At 33.3% G+C, this 26,739-nt stretch overlaps 1 protein-coding gene across 2 annotated transcripts in view; it reads right to left on the bottom strand.

Moving 5' to 3' along the window:
- Positions 1-22,490, bottom strand: part of LOC140445867 (uncharacterized) — a 73,312-nt gene extending 50,822 nt beyond the window's left edge. Inside the window, exons 1-2 of one of the 2 annotated variants that reach the window (XM_072538265.1) lie at positions 22,199-22,490; positions 2,042-2,261 (exon numbers count right to left, since the gene is read on the bottom strand). In XM_072538265.1, the coding sequence (XP_072394366.1) occupies positions 2,042-2,251 (210 nt within the window). In that variant the 5' untranslated portion in view covers positions 2,252-2,261; positions 22,199-22,490. Of the gene's footprint in view, positions 1-2,041; positions 2,262-3,231; positions 3,360-22,198 lie in introns of those variants that run through there. The other variant, XM_072538266.1, reaches the window with a different exon arrangement.
- Positions 22,491-26,739: the final 4,249 nt, after the last annotated feature.

Consider the following 26,739-nt stretch of genomic DNA (forward strand, 5'->3'; position numbering starts at 1 on the left):
TCGCGAATAAATGGGTTTTGTATTCTTATGTACTCTGATGACGTAACTCAAGCATCCCCACCCTAGTCGGAAGAGGCAAACGTAGTAAGTCTACGAACCGTGGGTCACGATATTGTTTTTTGGTTATATTTGCATTTGGGTATCATAGGCTTAAGGTCAGATTTTAAATATTTTATTGAATTTAGCATCTTTTAGCTTCCGTTTATGCATGGAAGTTCCATATAATTATTTTTTAAAACTTTTGAAGTTATACTTTTATACATACGCGCGCTCCACGTTGAAAATTTGTACGGGAGTGAATCGGTGAAATCATTACATATGTAAGATAATGAGTAAGAGAGAGACAGAAGAAATATTTTCTCTCTCTTCATCTCTCGAGAATAAAAATATTCATTTTGTATATATATTTAATATTATATATATTATATATATATATATATATATATATATATATATATATATATATATATATATATATATATATATATATATATATATAATATTTATTAATATTATTATTTATGTGATATGGTTTGTATTATTTATTAAATGTTTATAATTATTTTAGTCTTTTGTATTTCAAAATAATAATCTCAATAAATCACTGTATGACCGAGAACTGCCAATATTGAAATACGTTTGTGTCATGTCTAATTGACAAATATTTTACGTGTTTGGTTCATACGATAGTGTATGTGAGTTCGAATCCAATATGAATTCCCTTTTTTATTTTTTAAATATTTAAAAACCCCACCTTATGTTTATTAAATATATCTAATATACGCAAAAATGCTAAATTTTAAAATAAAATGAAAATTTACAACATAATCCGAGTTGTTGGTCTTATTTCGTTTTTGATTGTACTATACGCGCGTTCGACGTTGGAAATTTGTGTGTATTTGTATATATTGAGTGAATCGGCAAAATCATTACATGTATGTAAGATATAGGTCAGAGAGAGACAGAAGATATATTTTCTCTCTCTTTCTCTCTCGAGAATAAAAATGTTTCTTTTGTAAACATAATTAATATTAATTAATATTATTATTTTTTTATTAATATTATTATCATGGTAAATTAAACATATGCGTAAGTAATGTATATTGTCATTTTTAAATACTTATGAATATTGCATTTTAATTTGTATTGTATTATAATATTGGATTATGTGGCAGTGTATTGTATTGTATTTTTATATTAATAACAAAATTAACAATGAATTTTACTGCAGAGTATGTGTAAAAAATTTTTTTTGCATTCAACTCCTTTTATACATATATGAAAATAAAAATATATATTTTCATTAAAATATTGATTGAATCCTTCATTTACTTACTATACTCCTATTATAGGTCAAATGTTTATATACACCAAACGATGCACCATATACCTGTATACCTAATTCTTTTTCTCTTTCTGCACTCTCTTACCTATAGCATTACATATGTAATGATTGTGCAGATTGATTCCCATATAAATTTGTAACGACGAACGCGTGTATAGAAGTATAACTTCTATACACTGGACTGAACCGGTAGTCCCACTGGACTAACTAACCCGTTTTTTGCTAATCTTATGTAACAGATTCTTCCTGAAATACCTTTAAATACGATTATTGTGTATTTAAATGCTGTGTTGTTTCAACTCTTGGAGCGTTACTGAAACTAATTTGTATTTCTTACATTTTTTACCTAATGCCGCAGCGATCCCTCTTCATTTATTCCACTTATGTTTCTCGATCCCAGTAATGTTTTTCTTCACCTTTATTTGGTTTTCTTGCTTTTTATTTTTTCTCCTTTTCAGCTTCTTCTTTATCTCTTTCTTTTGCAATAATATTGTCCCTTTACGCTGTCAATAAAGAAGTAAGTAGCTGTTTGTTTAGTTTTTTTGCACTTATTGCACATTTATACATTTAAATCTAACATACTTAAAGATTGAAAATAAGCGACAAAAAGCAATGAGCAGAATAAGAAGCAACGTTGAACAAGAATTAAAATATGCTTCAATAACCATATAAGAAGAAAAAATCAAAAATACTTACCGGTTGTTTAAAATTTCCCAAGAAAGATGCGTTTACACTAAATACTAACAACGTGGCTCTGTCGTATGGCAGTTGCGCTTCTCCGTATATTCTTCCTTGTGGATCTTTGTAGTACCGAAAGAAATTAGGGCAGGGATTGGGAGGTATTCTTATACTCAGTATCATTGGCAGCCAAATTAGTAGAAAAGCAAGCCCATATTTGTGCTTCATCTTTAATGATCTAAAAGTAAAATAGTTATTATAAACAAAAGTATGTCTAGCAATTAAAATAAACAGGATAAAATACACGGCACAATTAACCGCCCACCTCTATCATGCGGCACCTGTTTTTTTACATTAATTATGACATTAACCGTTGCAATTTTGTTACCATGTTAACATTTCCTGCTATTTTATGCCATAGTTTGCAAATATTGTTTAATTTGAGATTTTAGGGTTTAATTATTGTTTGTGACTATAAAAAATGCCACTCTGTGCAACTGATACAGCTAGGGCAATGGCTTTAACTGATTCTGAATACTATCAGACAATTTCGAGAGACAGGTTCATACACGCCCTGCTATGTCAAGACCTACATCTATGCACTCCAATTTAACATAACCGATTTATTGTCAGCAATGTGTTGAGAAATCGTTTTTTCACTGCTTCTGAAGCTGGTACGCGTCGTTTTGATGTGAGAAATGTTAGTGTGAGTGAACGTATTCATTAGAAGGAAACTGGCAGAAAGAAATTTGAGGGGCGTTCCATCCACCACTGCTCCCACAACACCGTAGAGGTGTTTTCAGCAAAATCATGTTGACTGGAATGTGGCAGAATGAAAGAACTTGCTATTTTTAGATGGGAGCAGAATAGCTCTAAGAGGTCAAGATGGACGTCAGTTTGTCTACACGTCAAAAATTTATAACGTCAAAACCAAAGCAAATGTCGAAGAAAATTGAATTTCAATTGCCAAAATCCGTATACGTAAAAAAATGTATTTTCTCGGCTTTTAATGAAGCAATATTCTTTTTAATCTGACGTTAATCAAACAGAGCCATCTAGAAAACGCATTATTAAATGCCAGAGATGCTTTAGCTTTGTTATAAATAAATAAATTTAGGTATCCTCTAGTCGTCAGAGACGAAAATGCTACTAATTATGAAAATGTTAATTTTGGGACCCTTAACCCTTTCTTTACCGCTCGTCCATACCTTTAGAATGTGAATAAACAATGCATCTTCAAACTTTTTTATTTGGTACCATAGCCGGAAAATGTCGCACCGTCAGACGCTGATGTTTTGATATATTCAACGTCCTGGGTATGGTTTTCGGTACATTATAACTGTAACAAAAGATTTTCGTAAATAAAATAAATTTATTGTCTGTCACAAAATTACCTTTCAAGCAGCTGTCGAGTTAGCCTCAATTGGAAATCTGCCAAGGGCAACTGCCCTGGATTTTGCGTAAGGAATAATGCATGACTGTTCAGGACACATAGATCAAGCATATGAAAGAACAGTTTCTTGTACCACATTAATGTTTTTCTAAAGCATTCTGTGGAACTTAGCATCATATCCGTTCTGTCTACTGCTCCCATATTTTGGTTGTAGTGAACACATTTCGGTTTCTTAACAGATTCCCCTGTCTTCCTGTTTGTTTTATTTACATTTATCATTTGATATTTATAAAAAGTTGTCAACATATTAACGTCTCTACGATCTTTCAATCTAACGGCTAACATATTATCGCTAACCATCGATTTTGTTTCACCTTTTTCTAATTTACCCGATAAACCAGGCATTTGTTTTCTGTTAGTACTAATGGTACCGCACGTATTTGTTTTGTGTTCAAATAAATAGGTAGAAAGCGTTGGAGAGGTATATTAGTTATCCGTGAATAGAGAGTGGCCTTTATCTAAATAAAACTTCATAAGCGTTGTTACAACTAACCCTGATATCCCCAGATCCTGTTATCGCTCTATTTCCGTTTTGGAGCCTGTATATACGATAAAATTTAAAACGTATCCTGTCTCACAGTCGCACAAAAGAAATAGTTTAATGCCAAAACGATGACGTTTGGTTTTTATAAACTGCTTGAAAAGCAGTCGTCCTTTACAAGGCATTAAACTCTCATCAATTACTAAGTTCTGGAATGGCGAAAATCTCTGAACAAATGTATTTTTGATCTTTTCGAAAATTACTCGTAACTTATGGTAAGAGTCGCCTCTAATTTGTTGGTCATTATCTGCAAAATGTAACATGCGTTATATGATTTGAAAGCGGTTTCTGGACATAACTTTTCCAAATATTGGAGTATACCACAATTCATCTGTCGACCAATTTTCGACAAGTTTGTTTTTTCGACGAGGAGCAGCAAGGAAAAGAACAGCAATAAAATTAAAGAAATCTTCTTTAGTCATTGCTGTCAAACGTGTCTGTTCTAAAGCATATTTATTAGTCTGCGTTATAATCATATTCACTACCTCATCATTCATAAATAATAGAAAATAATCCAATTCACTCAATGGAACTTCCGTGTTGTCTAAACAAGCACCAGCAGTTTTATCGCCAAAATTATGTATTTGAGGAATACACTTGCCTTTTGTCCAGTTCAAGCTAAAGTTTTCAGGTAAAGCATTCCTTACCGCTTGTGCTTCTTTCTGTTCATCTATAGCATTGGCCTCCATTTCACATATCTTATCCTCACTGTCGCTGTGGTTTTCACCGCACAACATATGATCAATCTCCTTCGCTACTGGCTTCACTGTTAGTAGGTTGAAATTCACTTCCACTGTCAATGTAGGGTTCTTCATCCGAATCTAGACACTCTATTAGTATTTTTTCGATATCGTCCTCCGCAAGGCCACACATACTAACTTTAGTATTAACACGTTTTCTCTTCCGCGACGTATTCGAACTAGACGCCATTTTATTTACTTTCCTTACCGCTTGGCACGTTGCACTGTTCAATATAACCGACCGGCGGTGCCGGTATCCATTTGAAACTGAAGCAATATGGCCAGAGAACAACCGAACACATGTGTGTTCGGTTATTCTATGATATGGCTAATATGAATAATAACCCGTGTTGCCTCGGGCTCCATCGATATTCTTTGCTGATGCCACATATTTGCGGCGGTGGTTCTGATAGCACGTTTATATGAAGGAATTACTACGGTACTGGGCGTACGTACAGACTTGCTTAGACTGCCGTATAAATGTGACGGTGGGTTTAAAATGTGACCAAAAAATAAAGTGTCGCGTGTATATTGTCCTAGAATTTAAAACGATTTTACCGACGAACCTATAAATACGGCGATGGGACTATCCATCTAGTTGTTGCCATACTTATATATATACTGCGCTGGTAAAGAAAGGGTTAACAATATGCAAAAAGTTTACTATCCCTACCCCCTGGCTTCCCCGTAAAACCACCCCCGCCTCTTATAGGAAAAAACGGAGAAAATTGAATTACCAAAAATCTATGAGTGGTAGAAAAAAAATTTCAAATAAAAAACGTAGCTGAGATAATTTTGCATAAAAATGTTCATTAGTACTTTTTGTGTAAAATAAACCGTTCTCTCAAAAATATCGCTTGCAGTGAGGTGGCTACGCGCGCGAAATCAATTTTAAAGAAAATTTGTATCAATTCGACGATAAAAATTCGATAGCTTTTGATTAGAGTGTCCTATCGACAAAAATCTGAAAGCGTTTTAAAGGTGAAGAGTGCAGCTTTCTTATGAAATTTTTGTATTTTGCTAACAGTGCTAAAAAAATAAATGTGCCATTTTTGACATTTTTTATGATTTTCATGAGAGCATTAAAATGTATCACTTTTCCATAAACCGGTCGGTATGGAATTTTCATTGTTAAAGCCCAGTCTTCAAAACTTATGGCATGAAATTTCGGTTTTGATTTTTGGCAACAAATGTGAGGCATTTGAAATAAGCCTAATTTAAACTTTCACATTACAAATGATCTAAAATAATTAAAAGTGCTTCTTTCCAATTATACAAGTACTTTTTTATAAATTACACTATCTTAGCCATAAATGTCCCAAATGCCGTCGTCGCAGAAATATTTTCCGTGAAGTGCAATCGTTTGTAAGAGTGACAATATATTATAATAAATTTTGTAGAAGTGTTAAAAACAAAAGTATTTAAGTGTTTTATTGTTAGATAAAATATGAGAAAGGACCTAACCATCTTCTATTCTTATATTGGCGTTTTGTTTCAATAAAATGCTTAAAATATTGTTACTTTTGCGGTGGTGGAGCAAACGACTTGAATCTAAGAATGATTGAACTCCGGGTATCTTGTAACATTCAGGCATTATTAGTTCTTGGAAAGGTCTACCAGATCAAAGTCCCCTTTATCTACAATATAAAAGAAACAAGTTATGTGCGGCAGGTTCAAATAACAAACGGACACCACGTATTAGTTCAATATCCAACATTATAAATAGATAAAGATAAGAAACTCTGTATAAACAAATGTATATGCATCACCAAAAAGATTCCACCAAGTTTAAGTCTTAAAAGTAGAAAATACTACGTATTATCAAAGTTTAGGTATTTAGTCTAGTCGGGATCTGTTTTGGATTGGATATTTTTCATAGGAAGATATTTTTTTGCTGGAATCCCTTCAGGATGTGCCCAATATCGATAATCACGATATGCGCCAGTCGCAAACCCTGTGCTAAATTTTTTATTTAACAAAATCTGAAAACAATTGAAAATTTCTAATTTGTTTGCTAATATTTTCGTTTATAATTCGGAAAATATTGATCCTAGAGAAAAAATTATAAGAAGTTAAAAGTTTCGTTATTCAATTTTACACAATATTTCGTTAGCTAGAAATTGAAAATATAATGTTTATTGTTGAAAAAATAGCAATAATTGGAAAAAAAGTACAAAAAATGAAGTTAATCCTTTAAATGTTTTCGACTTTCCAAACTTGACTTACAAGCTCCATATTCCGCCTAGAAAAACCTTTTAATATGTTTAAAACGTGTGATAAATTTTGTTAAGATCGGTCGGATAGGTATTGCATAATAATTTTACAACCCAGCCTACTGGAAAACAATCGCAAATTTTCAAATTTATAGTAAGCCCTAAATAAGGCCCTCAGATAGTTGCAAATTTTTTTACACATAAAAGAAGGCTCAAACTTTCAAACGCTTTTCGTAAAATTCAAATCGGTTCACTAGAAAGCCTAGAAATTTTTTTAAAGTTTTAAACATTTTTTATATATATTAGGCTTATAAACAAATTGAATAACTTTACGAGCTTTAAACATATCAATTTCAAAATTTATACACTTAAAGAACATTAAAAGACGCTTCTTAAAAAAAAATACATTCGGCTTACTGGTTGCCGAGATATTGAAGGTCAAAGTTGGCATATATTTGCAGTGTAACTATAAGTGATAGAGGGCTCGTTTCAAAACAAATATCCTCGTCTTGTCAAGTACTTTTTATATGAAAAGTTTTACGTAATGCGCTTTATGGCAACATCCATAAAAAAGACAAATAAAAAACCGTTTTCGCGTAAAATGTCGCTCGGAATCCATGAGAGGTGGTGGTGGGGGACATTCACTCGAAATGTGAATCGGTGAGTTCAAAATCATAGCGCGCGCTAAAAATTGCATTATCTCGGCTTCTTGTTAACCAATTTTGCTCTTTTTTTGAATCGATGTCTCGGACGACAAGGATTTCAAATATAATATTTTCAAGTACCATTTTTGATTGCAAAATTGGGAAATTTGCAATAAACAATTGTATGTTAAACAAGTAATTGCATTTTTTCTTCATGCAACAAATTGTCACTTTTAGTAAACAAATATGTATTTATAAATTGTTAATAAATAATTTAAATTGTTAAAACAAAGGCGAACGAAAAAAAAATTTGACTCAATCTTCAATAATTTTTTTTAAAGTCTTTTTCTTTTTTTGGAAGGACAAGAATCTTCAGGTCTGACCTTGACCTTCAATATCTCGGCAACCAGTAAGCCGAATGTATCGTTTTTTTTTAAGAAGCATCTTTTAAGAGTCTTTAAGTGTATAAATTTTGAAATTGTAACGTTTAAAGCTCGTAAAGTTATTCAATTTGTTTATAAGCCTAAAGAATGTTTAAAATTTTAAAAAATTTTCTAGGCTCTCCTAGTGAACCGATTTGAATTTTACAAAAAGCGTTTGAAATTTTGAGCCTTCCTCTATATATAAAAAAATGTGCAACTATTTGAGAGCCTTATTTATTGCTTACTAGAAATTTGAAAATTTGCGATTTTTTTCCAGTAGGCTGGATTGCAAAATTATTATGCAAAAATCTATCCGACTGATCATAACAAAATTTAGCACACATTTTAAACATCATCATCATCATCTTGGTGCTACAGCCCTTAGAGGGCCTCGACCTTCTCAAGCTTTCTACGCCATTCTATTCTGTCCCTCGCTTACATTTTCCAGTTGCCGACTCCGATCTTCTCGGCATCTTGTGTTACCCCGTCCATCCACCTTAGCTTTGGTCTACCCCGTCTTCTCATTCCTACGGGTTGCGCTGTTAGAATCTTGTTAGAACATTTTAAACATATTAAAAGGTTTTTCTAGGCGGAATATGGAGCTTGTAAGTCAAGTTTAGAAAGTCGAAAACATTTAAAGGATTAACTTCATTTTTTGTACTTTTTTTTCCAATTATTGCTATTTTTTCAACAATAAACATTAAATTTTCAATTTCTAGCTAACGAAATATTGTGTAAAATTGAATAACGAAACTTTTAACTTCTTATAATTTTTTCTCTAGGACCAATATTTTCCGAATTATAAACGAAAATATTAGCAAAAAATTAGAAATTTTCAATTGTTTTCAGATTTTGTTAAATAAAAAATAGCTTCCTATGGAAAATGTCCATTATGGTCTAAATTTCTACAGATCCCGCCTAGTCTAATTTAATAATAAATGTGTTCTGTCACAATTGCAAGAAAGGGAATAAAACCTAATATCAACTAAAAGACTATATTTATCCATACTATACTATTAATATGAAATAAAAATAAGAACATAATATTAGTACGTACTTCAATATAATAAAAAGTCGGAACCGGTATTTAAAAAAAATAAACAATTCTGTATTGTTATTAATGTTAATCCTTATAGCTAATTGGTTTCCACCAGCATCACTGACGTATTGCTGACGTCGTTAATTTTTTTATTATAACTTGATTTAAGTTGGCCTACTGGTTCACGGAAGTAATCATCGTTGGTTCGTTGTTTAAATTTTTTTCACGAACATGAACTTAATAGTGTTTACCATTTAAATATAAACAAAACATTATTATGCAGAACGAGTTCCCGCAAAAAGTTTGGTCAGTTTGTCGCTTTCATAAAAAATTCCAGTAAATGAGAATAAATTTGGATTAATACAAGATACGCGGAGAATCTTCTTATTCTGGTTCTTACGCTTATAAACTGTATTCATTTATATCACCTTTTCTTTGATTATAGGATTTATAGGTTTATATCTGCAGTGGTTTGTTTACCGTTTGTAAAATATGCACTCTGCGCAGACGTGAAGTAGTCAAAATAATTTATGCTGCACCAACGATTTGCCGATTGTCGTATTTCAATTAATCTAACCTAACCTAACATTTTTGTTTAATATCGAGATTCATAATTTTTTAACCCAACAAAATATATGTAAGGAAGGTAAGTACTACATACTTTTTTTTTAAACAATACCTTCGTCTAAAGCGAAAGTTAAACAAAATAATGAAACACATTTTTCTAAACCGCATTTAAAGGTTGGGGGAAATATGCCTATAATGGCATGCTGCCTTTGATGCCATACCACGTGTAATTTGTAAATCGTTTCCTGTTGAACGATATCGGCTGCATAGGCATGCGCATCTTCTTCTTCTCGTGCCACTCCTAGCGGAGATTGGAAATCATCATGGCCACTGCGACTTTGTTAGCAGCGCGCCTAAAAAGTTCAATCGAACTACACCCGAACCATTCACGTAGATTACGAAGCCACGATATTTTTCTTCTTCCCACACTTCTTTTGCCCTTAATTTTGCCCTGCATGATATTTCTTAAAAGTTCGTACTTTTCACCTCTCACAATGTGCCCCAAGTATTCCATCTTTCTAGTTTTTATCTCATTTAGAATTTCGCATCTTTTGTCTAAAGTTTGGAGTACTTGCGTGTTAGTGACGCGGTCCATCCATGATATTCTGAGAATGCGCCTATAGCACCACATCTCGAAAGCTTCGATGTTTTTTGTGGTCAACTGTTTTAGTGTCCAAGCCTCTACTCCATACAACAGGGTAGAAAAGACATAACACCGCAGCATTCGTATTCGTAACTTTATATTAATATCACGATTGCAAAAAAGTTTGCGCATTCTATTAAAGACTGATCTAGAGATTTCTATTCTACATCTAATCTCTTTTGTTTGATCAGTATCGTCTGTGATACAAGCACCTAGATATTTATAACAGGACACACGCTCAATCGTTGTATTGTCTATTACAAGATTAGCTCTGATGTTCTTTGACTTCGTGATTACCATAAATTTAGTTTTTTTAAAATTAATTTTCAAGCCGTAACTGTTACAGTATATATTGAGACTTTGAACGAGATGTTGTAGTTCTACTAGCGTTCCCGTTAGGAGAACCGTATCGTCAGCATACCTTATATTGTTGATCGTCTCACCATTTATTATCAGACCAAGATCTTCTTCCTCGAGTGCTTGTTCACAAATAGCTTCACTATAGAGATTAAACAAAAGTGGCGACAAGATGCATCCCTGCCGGACTCCTCGACGGATTTGAATTTCTACTTTCTCCTAAGGCATGCGCATAGACAGTGTTTATTTGCAACCATAAAGTTACAAACATTTATTAGTTCCACAGATAAGTCTGTAACGGAAAGTGTGATTTGTTGAGTGTTGAACTATTATAACGCACGTTAACATAAACAGTTTTTTGCCGCTTCTCGTCTGAAGTTAAAATATCCAAAGTAAGTATGCAATTTTGATTAGTATTAAGCTTCACTAGGCAATGCATTTTAACTTCGGCCATTGTGGTGCTAGAAGATAACGCTCTGCTTTAAATCTGATGCTTACTTGCCTATGAAGGCATATCAGATGTGTTCCAATAATGGCACAGTATGCCATCATGTGCACATGTTATATGCCATCAAAGGAAAATGAATAATAATTGCAAAAATTTCAAAAACTCAATTTGTTTACTTATATTAAGGTAAAAGTAGATAAACAATACTATTTTGTAGGATTTTTTAAACAAATTTGGAGCTTTTAAATCGCACAAAATCTTCACATTAAATTTAAGTTTATATCTGAAATAGCCTTAAAGGTTTAGTACAAGCCTTAAAAAATGGATTGTCGTTATTTAGTTATACCTTAAACAGTCGAATATCTCCTGATATCAGATATAAAGGCTTTGTTTTGTTGCAGGTCCTTTGTTAATATGGGGTCTACCAAGAAACATAGGCAAGAGTGGTCGGAAGAGAACATGAATATGGCAATTCAACACACCCAAGAAAAGAAGATGGGATGGCTGTTGGCTTCCAAAACTTTTAATATTTCGAAGACGGTTGCGTTTCGATTTAATTTAAGTCTCTTACCACTCCCTAACACGTGTTTCTGGGTCTACCCGTCATCAGAGGGAGTTTGTAAGAAGACTCAAACTAAATCAAAACGCACCGACCACTCTGGCAATTATAGGAAAAACAATTACCAAAGTATGCTACTAGAGACCTCTAGTAAGGAAATATGAAGTTAAATGTGTCGATAGCAATTAAAGTAAATTGTATACCCAAGCTTAATCAAGCCATTCAGTTGATGTTGATGCATAGTGGAATATAAATATTCCCAGCATCGCTCTGAATGGCTTGATTAAGCTTGGGTATACAATTTACTTTAATTGCTATCGACACATTTAACTTTTAATATTCCGGCTACGACACTCCGTAGACGTTTTGCAAACAACTTCGGTGGAAGAAAAGAAGATTTGGGTGGCCGAAGAATTACACTACCTCCCCATCTTGAGCAAGAGTCAGCTACTCATGTGATTGATATGTAAACAATATTTTTTGGTCTCACAACGCTAAGTTTGAGACAATTAGTTTTCAAACTTGCTGAGAGAAATAACATCAAACACAAATTCAACAAAACGACTCGTCTTGCTGGATGGAAGTGGTTGAGGGGTTTTTTAAAAAGAAATAGTACCATATCACTGAGAACACCAGAAAATTAAAGCATATTTTATCTCTTTAGCAAAAGTTTTGGATACATAAAATTTTCAATCCGAAAATATATTTAACGTTGATGAATCAGGTCTTAGTACTGTTCAAACAAGGCCTCAAAAAGTGTTTGCAACCAAGGAACGGAAACAAGTTGGAGCACTGAGCAGTGCGGAACGAGGTCAGCATTTAACAGTTGTATGTTCAATGAATGCAATTGGTAATTTTGTACTACCTGCATTTATTTTTCCCAGAAAAATGTTCAAAAATGAATTAATGGACGCTGCCCCACCAGGAAGTATTGCTTTTTGCCAAGAGAAAGGGTGGATGTCTTCAGACATTTTTATTCAATGGCTTAAACATTTTATTCACTATACCAAAGCTTCGAATGAGAACAAAATATTATTATTGTTAAATGACCACAGTAGTCATAAGGGACTGAAAATTACAAGTTGCACAAGAGAATGGTATTGTACTTTTCTGCTTTCCACCACACTGTTCCCACCGGGTGCAGCCACTCGACGTGGGCTTTTTAAGTCCTCTACAAACCTATTATAACCAAGAGATTAAAAATTAATTAAAACAAAATCCTGGAAGACTCGTTACGCACTTTCAAGTTGCTGGGTTGCTTAAAACAGCTTACCTTAAAATGCTACAAACGCCTTTGCCAAAACAGGGATTCAACCTTTTAATCCCGATATTTTTGGGGAATGGATGTTCGCTCCATCAGTGGTTACAGCTAAACCTATGGAAAGCAATCAAGATCGAACTCAAAACATCCATCTAAACAATCCAGATTATAATCTAGAAGAAAACCTAGAAAGTGGACAAAATCACCCACCTAATGACTGCCAACGGGTCCTTCTAGAAAATACTCAACAGGATACTCTTCACATAACAATCCAAGATTTATCACCCATTCCAAGTGTTTCGCAGTCAGACACAAAAAACAAAAGAAGCGTGGAAAAACAGGGGTAATAAATTTAACCCCTGAAATTCAAGAATTGAAAGATAATGTTGTTGAAAAAGAAAATGTAGAACAAAGAAAACTGGCAAACAAAGTTAAACGACAAATAAAACAGAAGATAGAACCTAAAGGAAAAGCTACGTCCAGCAGTGGATTAGAACGGAAATCTGTGGATGACACTTTTCCTGAAAAACGAACATTATACCGAATGGCAAAGGAAGGGATAGAGAGAAATAATGAGAATGAACAGGAATCCGCGAGCGATAACGAAAATTTTGAAGATGATGATTCCAACGTCGCTTGCTTGTATTGTAATGACCTGTATTCCCTCTCAAAGTCGAAAGAATGCTGGATTCAATGTTAGGAGTGACAATCCTGGTGTCACTCTGAATGCGCTGGGGTCGATAAAAAATGTAAGATATTTTATTGTGATTTATGTTCTTAATTGTTTTAATGTGTGTTACTTTTTTAATTGTTGTATTATTGTTTTCTTTATGTGCCTTTACATTTCTGATATTTCAATTTTTTAATATAAAAATCCACATTCCCTTTGACCTTTATATGTCCAGCGTAATTGGTACATTCAACTGAACTAGAAAAAAAAATTGTAACAAATATGATCATGTATTTTAATAAAAAAAAACGAGAGGTAAAGTTAGGTATGCCATCATAGACATACTTCCCCTACATTTGTTTCAGATTTACAGGAGTTTATAATTGTAAACTGAAGCCCATCGACAAGTGTTTCAGTCATCTTGGACCCACAATCCAACACTGTCATTGATAGATTTTTATAAAAAATACAGAGATAGAGTAGGGAGTTTCCAAATGAAATTCATGAAAATAATATGGGCAAAGGTAGCAGAACAACTAAATGACTTACATAATGTTAATTTGAATGCATGGCACTGCGAAAATAGATGGCGAGTAATTAAAAGAAATCACAAATAATATATAAATAAGAGTAAAAAAACAGGAAGAGGTCGTAAAATGTTTGAATATAGTGAACTGGACGAGATATTTGGGCAAAAAAGAAATGCCAATCCTAATTTGCTGTTATCTAATACTTGCATATCACATATATAAAAAGCCTGCAGATGTAGCAACAGTTAACCCTTTCACTGCTCTTGACGAGTATACTCGCTTATAGGCTGACTGCTCTTGACGAGTAAACTCTAAAGCTTTGTTATTCGATATATGACGTCACCTGCTCATAGACAAGTCTAATCTTGCGTTCCGTCTCTATCCGCGCACACCGACAGTATATACGCTCAGACTGCTCTAGACGAGTTAGCTCGCATAAGGTACTATACAAAATATTTGCTTGGTTGCAATTTGAACTCGAATCAGTATTGTTTTACCCGTCGCGAAAATGAGTCGGAAATACCTTACTGATGCAGATCTCGCGCGTATGCTAGAAGAAAGTGATTTTGAAGATGATTTTAAGAACGATTATGAGAGTGACGATGGATGGCCAAAAAGCGATGAAGAAGATGCAGAAGGTAAACTAAATATATATTTATTAAGCTTTTTGTACTGCACATTGATTTCAATACGTGTGTTGTATATTTTTGTGTTTGTGTTGATTTTATATAAGCATTTCTTTCATTCTAGCATCAACGCTCGTGAAAAAATCACAAAATGTTGCTGAAAACGAGGCTGAAGATGATGCAGAAAATGAAACTGGAGATGAATTGAACAACACACCAGCCGAACAATTAATAACAACTATGGAAGCTGTGGCATTTGTTTGGAAAGATGAAACCTTTTTTACCGGTCATACACCTTTTTGATATACTAATACTAATTCTGGATGTAAAATTGATAGTTTATTAGATACGCCACATGCTGTAGATTTTTTTGAAAGCTTTTTCACGCCCTAAATAATGAAGAAAATTGCAGATGAGACTGCACTATGAACAGGAAAATAGACAACAGGTTGATGCGAATTCACGTCTACAATGATGGAAATCAGTTAATATAAATGAAATGTACTGCTTTTTAGCAATCAATCTGTTGATGCCCCAGACGAAAAAATCTAATGTCAATGATTATTGGACTAGTAAACCTTTTATGAATACTCCAATTTTTGGGCACCTCGTGACAAGAGATCGCTTTCTACTAATTTTTCGGATGATGCATTTTGTTGATAATGATAAAAAGCCTGTCAAAAGAGATAGTTTACGTAAAATAAGGATTATAGTTGATCATTTGAAATCCAAATTTAGAGAAAATTTCAGTCCGTTTCAGAATCTTTGCATAGATGAAAGTCTGTTATTATATAAAGGCATAATTTTTTTTTCAAACAGTACATTCCTTCAAAAAGACATCAGTTTGGAGTTAAATATTTTCTCCTTTGTAATTGTGAAACCAGCTATGTTCTCGACTTCATCATAGACACGGGAGCCACATCGAATATTAAAGAATATGAAATTGAAAACTGGGAAAATCTGGTGATATTGTTATGTCACTTTTGAAGCCTTACTTGAACAAGGGGCATAGCCTATTTGTAGATAACTGGTACTCAGGTCCTATGTTATTCTCACACCTTCACGATCTAAAAACGAATACCTGTGGAATAGTAAACTCAAACAGGAAATTTGTGCTAAAAATTGACAGAAAACTTAAACGTGGTGAAGTTGTGCCCAATTTACAGATAAACTTCTCATGCTGAAATGGCAAGATAAGCGTGAAGTTTGCATGCTCACTAGTTGTTACACTGCGCAACTAAAAAATACGGAATGTGTAGATTATCTTACAGGAGACATTATCAAAAACCACCATAATAATATGGGATCAGTCGACAAATGCGATATGCTACTTTCATCGATAGAAAGTGTCAGGAAAACCATTAAATGGTTTTCCTGACACATCACTAAATGGTTGGTAAATAAAGAAGGTGTTTTTCCATTTGTTGGATCTGGCTGTATTAAACTCTTATCAGTTTTATAAAGCTAAAACTGGTGAAAATATTCTAGTAGCCAAATTCCCAATCAGATTAGTAGAAGAAATTATAGCTAAATATCATGTTCCACCTTCCCGCATGGGGGGAGGCAGAAGATGTGGGGCTGAATGTGACTTGAGGCTCACAGAAAGACATTTTCCTGATGTAGTTCCACCGACAACCTATAAAAAAAATCCGACTAAGAGGTGCGTTGTATGTGACAAAAATTTAAAAAACGCGCAGAATCAAGATATATGTACTCCGTCTGTCATCTAGCACTTTGTGGTGTGCCTTGTTTTGGTATTTACCATACAAAAAAAGACTTTTGATACAAATGCTTTACAAAAATTGACATCCTCTTTATAGCTCTGTAAGAATGATAAGTGGTTTCTTATTTCTTTTCGAATTTTGTTCTGTACTATCAACAAAAACTGTCTGTCATTTTGTTAACTCTTATTTCATAATCAGATATCCGAAAAAATCTGAACTAGAAATTGAAAATAAAACTGTGCTGCTGGTGTATTGGTCCTGTACGGTGTGCTGCTCCAGACGAGTATAATCGCCGGAGTGTCAACTAGTCAACTGCTCATAACGGTTCGTGGATTTAACGCTCATGGGACAGGCATAATTTTTTAAGGTTCCCGCAGTGAAAGGGTTAAAGCCAATGTTCTTAGTTCTACACCACAATCACTTACAAGAAAAAGAGAGAAACCAATCAGCAAAAACAATATTGTCCAAAAAATGTGTGAAGACAAAAAGGAATTTTACACACAAATGCTAAAAATTCACAAAGAAAAATTAGAAGTGATGAAAGAAAAAAACAAAACAAAGAAACTATTTAAAGCAGAAACACTTTTAAAAATAAGAAAACAAAATAAACTGAGAGAAGACGAACGAAATACTTGACACATATTTAATATCAAAAGAATCTTTACCTACTGAAATTTTTAGTGAAGTAAATTTAAGTTTAAGTTTGTACTAGGTTTTTTTAATAAAAAAGCATCATAGTTATATTTTTATTTCCTACAAATTGAATGTGTAACAAATAAAATGAATACACAAAATATATTAACTCTAAAACTTAAGAATATGTTTAAAATACAACACACTTTAAGTAGTACTTGTTTTACAGTCTATAGTCAAGAGATTCAAAGATCTCTTCGGAAAATATAAATAAATTTAAAAAAAATTGAAGCAATGAATATCATTCATTTACATACAGTCCGTCTAATTTACATACCGTTGCACGTCATTATCATTGACAGAGATCGAAGTTGACATAGTTGCCAAAGTATAAAAAAATCCTGAATCCATTTTAAATCAAATGGGTCACATAATGTCACGCAAAAGTGGATTATACAACAAAACAAATTAATATTTAATGTAAATAAATAGAAACAAAACAAGAGTTAAAAAAATAATCTTGTTAAAAACAATTTGAGCCGCTTGTATGCGTCGTATAGATGTAAAATGGAATACATGTATATTTATTTTATTTATACGGATTTATACGGAGGAGAAAGTATAACCCTAGAGATGACAAAATTTATACAAAAACTAATATTGTACTGCAGAATACCAGACGCATGAAAAAACAGCATAATAATACCAATGTTCAAGAAAGGAGATAAAGAAGACCCCAAAAATTATAGAGGTATAAATCTACTGAACACCGCACTTAAACTTACCTCAAAAGTCCTAACCTACAAAATCAATAAACTAACAAATTTATCAGATAAACAACAAGGATTCAGATCCGGAAGATCAAGACAAATCACAGAAAAGGCCATCGAGTACAGTAAACCAGCATATCTATGTTTTATAGAGCTGACAAAGGCTTTCGATCGCATAAAAGTCGAAGACGTCTTACACCTACTGCATAAAAGAAACATATCAATCAATATTATACAAACCATCGAAAACATCTACTCCCATAATCGAATACAGGCAAAGCTAAATGGCAAACTAACGCAGTGTATACTAGTACAAAGCAGAGTTAGACAAGGTGACTCGTTAAGCCCACATTTCTTTTTAATATAATAATGGACGAAATAATACAAGCAGTACGTAAAGGTCATGGCTACAGAATGGGGAACAAAGAAATCCAAATATTATGTTATGCAGACGACGTCGCATTAATCGCCGAGACAGAAGACGAGCTCCAAAGATACACTTCTTCAATACAACAGCCAAGAAAAACAATATGAAAATATCAGCAGAATAAACCAAATGTATGACAACATCTAAATACCCACTACGATGTAAAATCGAAATTCATGGGAAAATAATAAAGCAGGGAGCTGAAAGTATCTTTAGTAAAAAGATAAAAAAAGTATCTAAGATACTAAAAGTATCTTAGATACTTTTATTTAAGATACTTTTTGGTTCATTTAAAAGTTACTTTTACTTTAGATACTTCTTAAAAGTATCTAGTACCTTTTATCTTTAAAAGTATCTTTAGATACTAAAAGTATCTTAGATAAAAAAAAGTATCTTAGATACAAAAAAGTATCTTAGATACTTACGCAGGACCTGAGAAATAGATACTTTTCATGATACGACAAACTTCGACCTGTCGCGCCGGTTGTAGCGGGAGAGACGATGTGTATTGTTCTTTGCATCCCGCCCGCCGGCCCGCAACATTATCCGTTTATCTCGTTGGGTGTGACTCGTTGGAATTCCATGTTCGATGTTCTGAACCAGATTCTTAAGTCTAAAGAAAAATTGGAATCTCTATACGAAAAATTAAATTTTGCAAAACAAGATCGGCTCAGAGATACTGATCTAAATTATTTAGCAGAATTATGCCAAATACTAAAACCGTTTGCTTTGGCACTTGACATTCTTCAAGGCGAACAAAATATGTACTACGGTTTCCTTCTACCATCAATCGTAAGCTTGTTTGTTAAAATTGAAAAGCTTAAAACCAATAAGTTTAAATATGTGGAACCTATTTTGAACGCTCTGACAGTATCTTTAAACTCCAGATTTGAAAAACTTCTTAAGTTGACTAACCAATCTGCAATAATTGCTGCAGTTACTAATCCTTTATTTAAAACACGTTGGCTTACTGCATTTCGAGGAATCAGGAATATCGAAAATGACCTTAGTGGAATTAAGGATTTGGTAATTACAGAAGCTATAAAAATTATGAAGGAAAATGAGGAACAATTAAAACAATTTGATGTAAGTACAAATAACATTACTACTGTAATGAAAAGTAACAAAATGCAAAACGACTTCTTTGAATTTGATATTAACTCCGAATACTCCGATCTTCAAACGCAAAACGAAAACACTGGCTATACTGATTTAGATTATAAACGACAAGCTGAGCTGCAACTATTACAATATTTGGCCGATTCTGAAACCAACATACAAATGTTAAAAAAATATAATATTATAGAACAATTATTTAAAAAGTTCAATACGCCATTACCTTCTTCTGCAGCTGTTGAAAGAATGTTTTCTTTTGCAACTTTTATTAATTCACCCCGACGTCATGCCTTGTCTGATCATACTTTTGAAAATTTAGTTTTACTAAAAGCTAGTGGTTATACTAACTAGTTATTAGCTACCAAAATGTTACTATTTTTTTATATCCTATCCTATTGTGTTTAAAAATTTAATTATGTTGAATGTTCTGTTTTTAACGCATAATGCATCTTATGCTGTTTTTAACACACGAATTTATGTTTATTTTATATTGTTTTGAAAATTTAATGTTGGATTTTTGTTTTCAATACATAGTTATTAGTTTGTAATAACTTAACGTCTTTTATTTCTTATTTACCCCAAAGCCCAAAGTATACCATTTCAAAGTACCTGCTGGCTTAAACTAAAATTGTATGATAATTTAAAGGGTTAAAATTATGTTTTTAAAACAAAAGTATCGACAATCTACTGCAGAGTACCGAGTACCTTTATATTATACCCTAAAAGTATCTTAGTTACTACAAAAGCATCTAAGTATCTTAGATACATAAAAGTATCTTACATACTTAAAAGTATCTTAGATACTTAAAAGTATCTTAGATACTTGAAAGTATCTAAGATATTTTTACTCTAAATACTTTTCCGGTATTTTGTATCTTTAGATACTTTCACAAAAAAGTATCTTAGATACTTAGTATCTTAAGATACTTTTTGCCTCAATTATCTTAAAAGTATCTAGATACTTTTAAAAAGTATCTTTTACAGCTATGGCAGGAAGCAAGGTTTAGATATCTGGGAATAGATATAACTAGTTACGGAGATGTTGAAGAAGAAGTACGACAACAAAGCTTAAAAACAAGTAGCGGCAGGATTTCTTAATGACACAATCTGGAAGAACAAATACCTAAGACAAGACACAAAAACAAGAATCTATAAAGCAGCAATTAGACCTATATTAACATACACAACGGAGACAAAACCTGACACATCTAAAACGAGACGACTACTAGAGACAACAGAGATGAAAATACTTCGACGAATATCATAGAAAAATCTGTTGGATAGGGAGAGAAGCGAAAACATAAGAAGAGCATGCAATACAGAAGACATAAATGGATGGGTGACAAAACGGAAACAGGAGTGGAATGAACACATTAGTAGAATGGTAGAGGATAGGATAATACGAATAGTACGAGAAAAGTCACCAAATGGACGAAGAAGTATTGGCAAACCAAGAAAAAGATGGTGCGATAATTTAAACAATTTAGAAGGCTAATATTGAAGAAGAAACAGGCTTTAAAGCCTACAACAAGAAGCAAGAAGAAGAATTTAAAAAAAATCTCCCAGAAAATTTAATTTTAAAGTCGAGAATAGGCAGTTCCTTTGTTAATGAAAATGGTTCTGAAAAGGTATTTTTCTTCTTTACGACGTTGTGTGAATTCTTATAGATGTTGTATGGAGCTGCTATAGGTTTTTCTTAACTCTGTCCTCGTTAAACCTTTAAACAATAGTTTTAAATGCACTGGGTCATTAGTTTTTTTTGAGATCGATGACAAGATAATTAGCAACATTGTTAATAACGCGTAGAGTAAAAATATTGGCCATACAGGACCTTTTTGTGTCCACTTAGATAGTGACGCTAATGCCTCTATAATTACCACATACTTTTCTGTCTCCTTTGTTGTAAATGAAGCTTGCTAGATTTCGATTCGTAGAAGTGTATGGTCCTTTAACTAAACAGTTATTACAAATTTTCCCTAGTATTTCTTACAGTATGTATGGCTCATACGCAATGTTTGATAGTACAGAGTTGAATAGGTAAAAGATAGTATAAGTTGATCCCTTTTGTTTAGTGGGAATGATAATGTCGGTACTCTATTTATATGAAACTTGTTTGTTGTTTCATATGTTTGTTCTCTATTAGTTTAAGTATGGAATTTTATAATTATTCTCCTACTCCTTTTATTGATTCTCGCCAATAGGTTCTAATCCGACTGTTCGCCCAGAAATTAATGTGAAGAAAACAAAAACAATGCTACATATGAAAAAGAATAATCCAAATATAAACATATTATATTAAACAACAAACTAATCGAATCAGTTAAAAAGGTTAAATATTTAAGATGCTAGATGCATGAGACCTTACGCTTAGAACAAGAAGTCAAATATAAAACAGAACTGGCCAGAAATTCATTTTTAAACATGAGAAAATTTTTAACGAACCGAGATCTTAATCTAACTCTACAATATCGCATGATAAAATTCTATGTAGAAAATATCCTTCTACATTGAAAAATAGCTCGTTATAATACCTGAAAAAGAACTCCAGACCTAAGTAAGAAAAGCCCAGAATAGAGATGAATTTGCAGAATTTATGGCAAACTTCCGTTAGACACGGCACTTTAAGAAGAATTCTAGAACATTTGATAAATAATTAATCTTGAAGTTTAGCATCCTATTTATAAATAATTCAGCATAATAGTTTTTATTAAAACATCTTTAGAACTTCAATAGATTTCAAAAATTTAGAAAAAAATGGAGCAGCTATAAATAAAAATTAAGAATATTCTTACCTGTTTTCTGTATATTATTCTTGTTTTATAAACTTCACACCTACAAATGTTTCTTTATACTGATCACCACTAAACTATTTACAACTACTCATTAGAATAATTATATTCTAATTTATTAAATGTTTACTATTATTTAAACTTGATCTAGCAAGACACCACTAACCTCTAACCTCACAACAGTTTGCTACGCGAATATAGATAAAAATAAGAAATGCTCAAAACCGCGAACTAAAACGCAGTATGTTGCTGATGTTGAAACTGTGAAAGAACTGTCGGCTAACTGGAACTGATAACTGAACTTTAAATTGGTAAAATAATAATTGTATATGTGCTTATAGCACAGGAAAAGTAGTAAATGACTTGGAACGTATAATGATGTTTTGGTTTCGTTATGGGTTTGCAGTCGATTGTGTTTTCCATGTGTAATTCACAAATACTTTTTTTTTACATTGGCAGAGTAGCTGAATAAGTGATAATACATATTGTCAGCCAATATACTAATATAAAAAACAGATCTTAATATGATAACAGATCTTAATAATTATATCTTAATAAAATACAACAAAATCACTTAAGCTACACAACGTTATTCCACCAAAAATGTATGGTTTACCTAAAACACACAAGGAGAATATACCTCTACGTCCTATCGTTTCCTGCATCCAATCACCCTTCGAGAATATTTTAAAGTTCTTAAAAAACATTTCTAATGTCACAAATAACAATCCTTATTTTATTAAACATTCCAATGACCTTATTTCTAAAATTATAAACATTTACGTACCTTCTTCTTAGTCGTTAACCTGATGCAGGTATCGTGATATCATGAAGCTATTAACTAAATTTCCCAATGTTCCTCCACGTTTTTCTATCTTCTGCCATTCTAGCACATTCTGACAATGGAGCGCCAATGGTAGCAACAATATGGTCCGTGTATCGTGTGGGAGATCTACCTCTATTTCTTTTGCCTTCTACTTTTCCCTGGATGGTAAGTTTTTCAAGACCATTTCTTCGAAGGACATGTCCAAAATAGCTTATTATTTGTTCTGATATTTGTGTTCTTAGTCTTTTCTTTATGTTTAGCTGGTCCAGTCTGGATTCATTTGTTCTTCGGGTCACCCATGGTATTCTCAGCATTCGTCTCCAGCAGTACATCTCAAATACATCTATGTTCTTTTTGTCTTTCTCAGTAAGGGTCCAGCATTCCGATGCATAAGTAAAAACTGGAAAAACTAGACTTCTTACTAGTCTCATTTTTGTATCGGTAGTTATTTCATGGCTTTTCCAAATTTTTGTTAATTTTGCCATAGCGCTTTTTGCGATTGCTGACCGCCGCTTTATTTCTTCAGTACAGCCTCCTTTGTTGGTTATTAATGAGCCCAGGTACACAAATTTATCTACAACAGCGATATTGTTTATCATGACCAGATGATTTTGATTGTTGTTAGCTCTGTCAATTATCATGATTCTCGTTTTATCTCTGTTTATTTTAAGACCCATCGTTAAGCTTACATCTTCTATCCGTTGTAGCAGGTGAATCAATTCAGCTTCAGAACTAGCGAGGATAGTAGTATCATCTGCATATCTCAAGTTGCAAATCTTCTTCCCGCCAATGGTGATGCCACCGTTCCAGCCCTCAGTAGCTTTCCGCATTATCCATTCACCATAGATGTTAAATAGAATTGGGCTTAGTATGCAGCCTTGTCTCACGCCCTTTGTGACCCTGAAACTATCGGTTAGTTCCCCATTTATTCTAACTCTGGCATAACTGTTATTGTACACGCTTTTAATTAGCAGTATCAGATGATTGGGGACTCCCATTTCAGACAAAACCTGCCACATTTTACTCCAGTTGACCAAATCGAAAGCTTTACTATAATCTATGAAGCACAAATATGTTGTGATGTTAAATTCTCTGGATTTTTCTACAATCTGCCGTACGTTTAAAATTTGTTCTCTAGTACCACGTCCGGGAACGAAACCTGCTTGTTCCTCCGCAATGTTAGGTAGTAAAAAGGGCTTTATCCTCTCGAGAATTATGTGTAAGAGTATCTTACTGCAATGCGCAATTAGAGCAATTGTTCGATAGTTACTACATAAATCTTTCGCTCCCTTTTTATGTATGGGAATATATAGTGATTGTGTCCAGTCCTCAGGCCATTTACCTGTCTCCCACACTCTTTGACAAATTTGATGTATTATATCCACTCCAACGTCATCTAGGGCCCAAATCATTTCAATAGGTATGTTATCTGGACCGGCAGCTTTCTGACTTTTTTGCCTCATAATTGCTGCTTCAACTTCACTTTTGAGTACTTCAGGTTCCGTCACCAAACTGGCATCTTCTTGTTGTGATGGGGCGTCTGTGCTTTCCTCCATCATCAGTCGTCCACAGTATTCTTTCCATCTGTGTAAAATATCTTTTTTAGAAGTGAGTAGAGTTCCGTTATCATCTTTGATAGCAAGGTAGTTTGGTGTAAAGGAACGCGTTATCTGCTTTATTTTTTTAAACATGTCTCTGGTCTCAGTTTTGGTTTTATGCCCTTCTATTTCCATGCAGATTTTGTTCAAGTGTGTGTTCTTGTCCTTTTTGCAGAGTCGTTTTATTTGACCGTTCAGTGCTTTATAGGCCTCTTTATCACTTTCACTGTTCAGTCCTGTGGCTTTTAAGCACTTCCTCTCCTGTATTTTAGTCCACGTGGAGTCTGTTATCCATTGTTTCCTTCTTTCTTCTCTATCACTCTTAATGTTTTTCGCAGCATTATGCAATATGGATTTTGTTTTTGTCCATATGCTATTTGAGGACTCTTCTGGATTTAATAATTGTTTGAGGTCACATAGCTTTTGCGTTGCGGCTTTTTTGTACGGATCGTTATATCTTAGATGCCATTTAGTTGTTGTATTTCCTGTTTTTGGACTGTTTCTTAACTGCATGCGGAATTCAGCTGATAAAAATTGATGGTCGCTATTACAATCTTTTCCTGGATAGGTCTTAACATCCTTAACAGCGCTCCTCCAACGGGTTTTTACCAGTATAAAATCTATCTGATTTCTGTATCTATTTCCTGGTGATATCCAAGTGTATAGTCGTCTTGGGTGATGTTGAAAGCCTGTATTAGTAACAAACAGGTTGTTGTCTATACAAAAGTGTAGCAAGCGTTCTCCTCTGTCATTTCTTTGGCCAAGTCCATATAATCCGACGGTCTCTCGCAAGTAATGGTCTTCTGTAGTTACACCAATTTTAGCGTTGAAATCGCCTACGACTGCTGTGATTTCTCTATTTGGAAGCTTCCTAATTTACGTACCAAATAACTATAAATTAATATCTTTAGATGTTATTTCACTATATTATACACTAACATCACAATAAAACTTGCCACTGACATCATTAAAGAGAAGTGACATAAATGATATAAAAGATTATACAAACATTCCATTGCCAGAATTTCAGTTATCTGTAGAGTTTCCATTAAACTCAACATATTTTTTATAAAAGGACAAAACATACCAATGGATGAATGTGCAATGGGTGTAAGTATTTCTAATGTCATTGTTCAACTCGTTCTGGAAGATATGGAAGAATCTGTCATGGGTCAATTAGATTTTTCTACCATTCTTCTACCGTGTTATCGATGACTGTATTTGTGCTATCACGATTAATAAAATGAACGAAATTTTAGATAATTTTAACAGTTAACATTCAAAACTAAAGTTTACTATGGAAATTGAACAAAATAATAACATATATTTGTTGGATATTGAAAATTTAATTGGTGGTTAGGAGAGTGGTGGGAGAGAAATACAGTATGGAGAGACAAACAAATAGTAACATTAATACTACTAACAACGAGGTCTGTACTGCGTTAATTAAAATGAAAAACGTGCGATCTCCAGGACCTGGCAATAAAGCTGTAGAGTTACTTAAAACAGGAGGTCCAATTCTAATAGAACGAATAACTTTTCTAATGAATCAATGCTGCCAAAAAATTAAAGTACCATCTGAATGAAAAACCGCTCACCAAGTGTCCATCTTTAAAAAAGGTTATCGAAAAGATCCTAACTGCTACAGAGGATTAAGTGTCCTACCTACTGTCGGGAGATTGTTTGGAAGGATATTAAATGGAAAAAGAAAAGATAATGTAGGAAATCTTATTAGCGAAGACCAAAGTGGATTTACGCCTGGTAGATCTTGCACTGATAACTTGTGTATACTAAGTGGAAAAATTTAGGTGCGCTTATTGATAAGAACGGCTTGGGAGAAACCGAAATTAAACACCGAATCAATCAGGGACGGAAATTGTAGGATGTCTGAACACCTTATGGTGGGATCGCAACATTTCCAAAAGGAACAAAAAAAGAATAGAGCAAACCATGGTTGAATCAGTTCTTTGTTATGGCTCTAAAGTATGAACAATTAATGCAGACCTGAACAGAAGATTGTTGGCAACTGAAATGTATTACTTGAGAAGAATTGTCAAGGCTGAAAAGGAACGAATCTATAAGAAATAACATGAATGCTACAGAAACGGTCATTGACAGAA

This window comes from Diabrotica undecimpunctata, chromosome 7 (genome assembly GCF_040954645.1).
Source record: "Diabrotica undecimpunctata isolate CICGRU chromosome 7, icDiaUnde3, whole genome shotgun sequence".
Classification (NCBI taxonomy): Eukaryota; Metazoa; Arthropoda; class Insecta; order Coleoptera; family Chrysomelidae; genus Diabrotica; species Diabrotica undecimpunctata.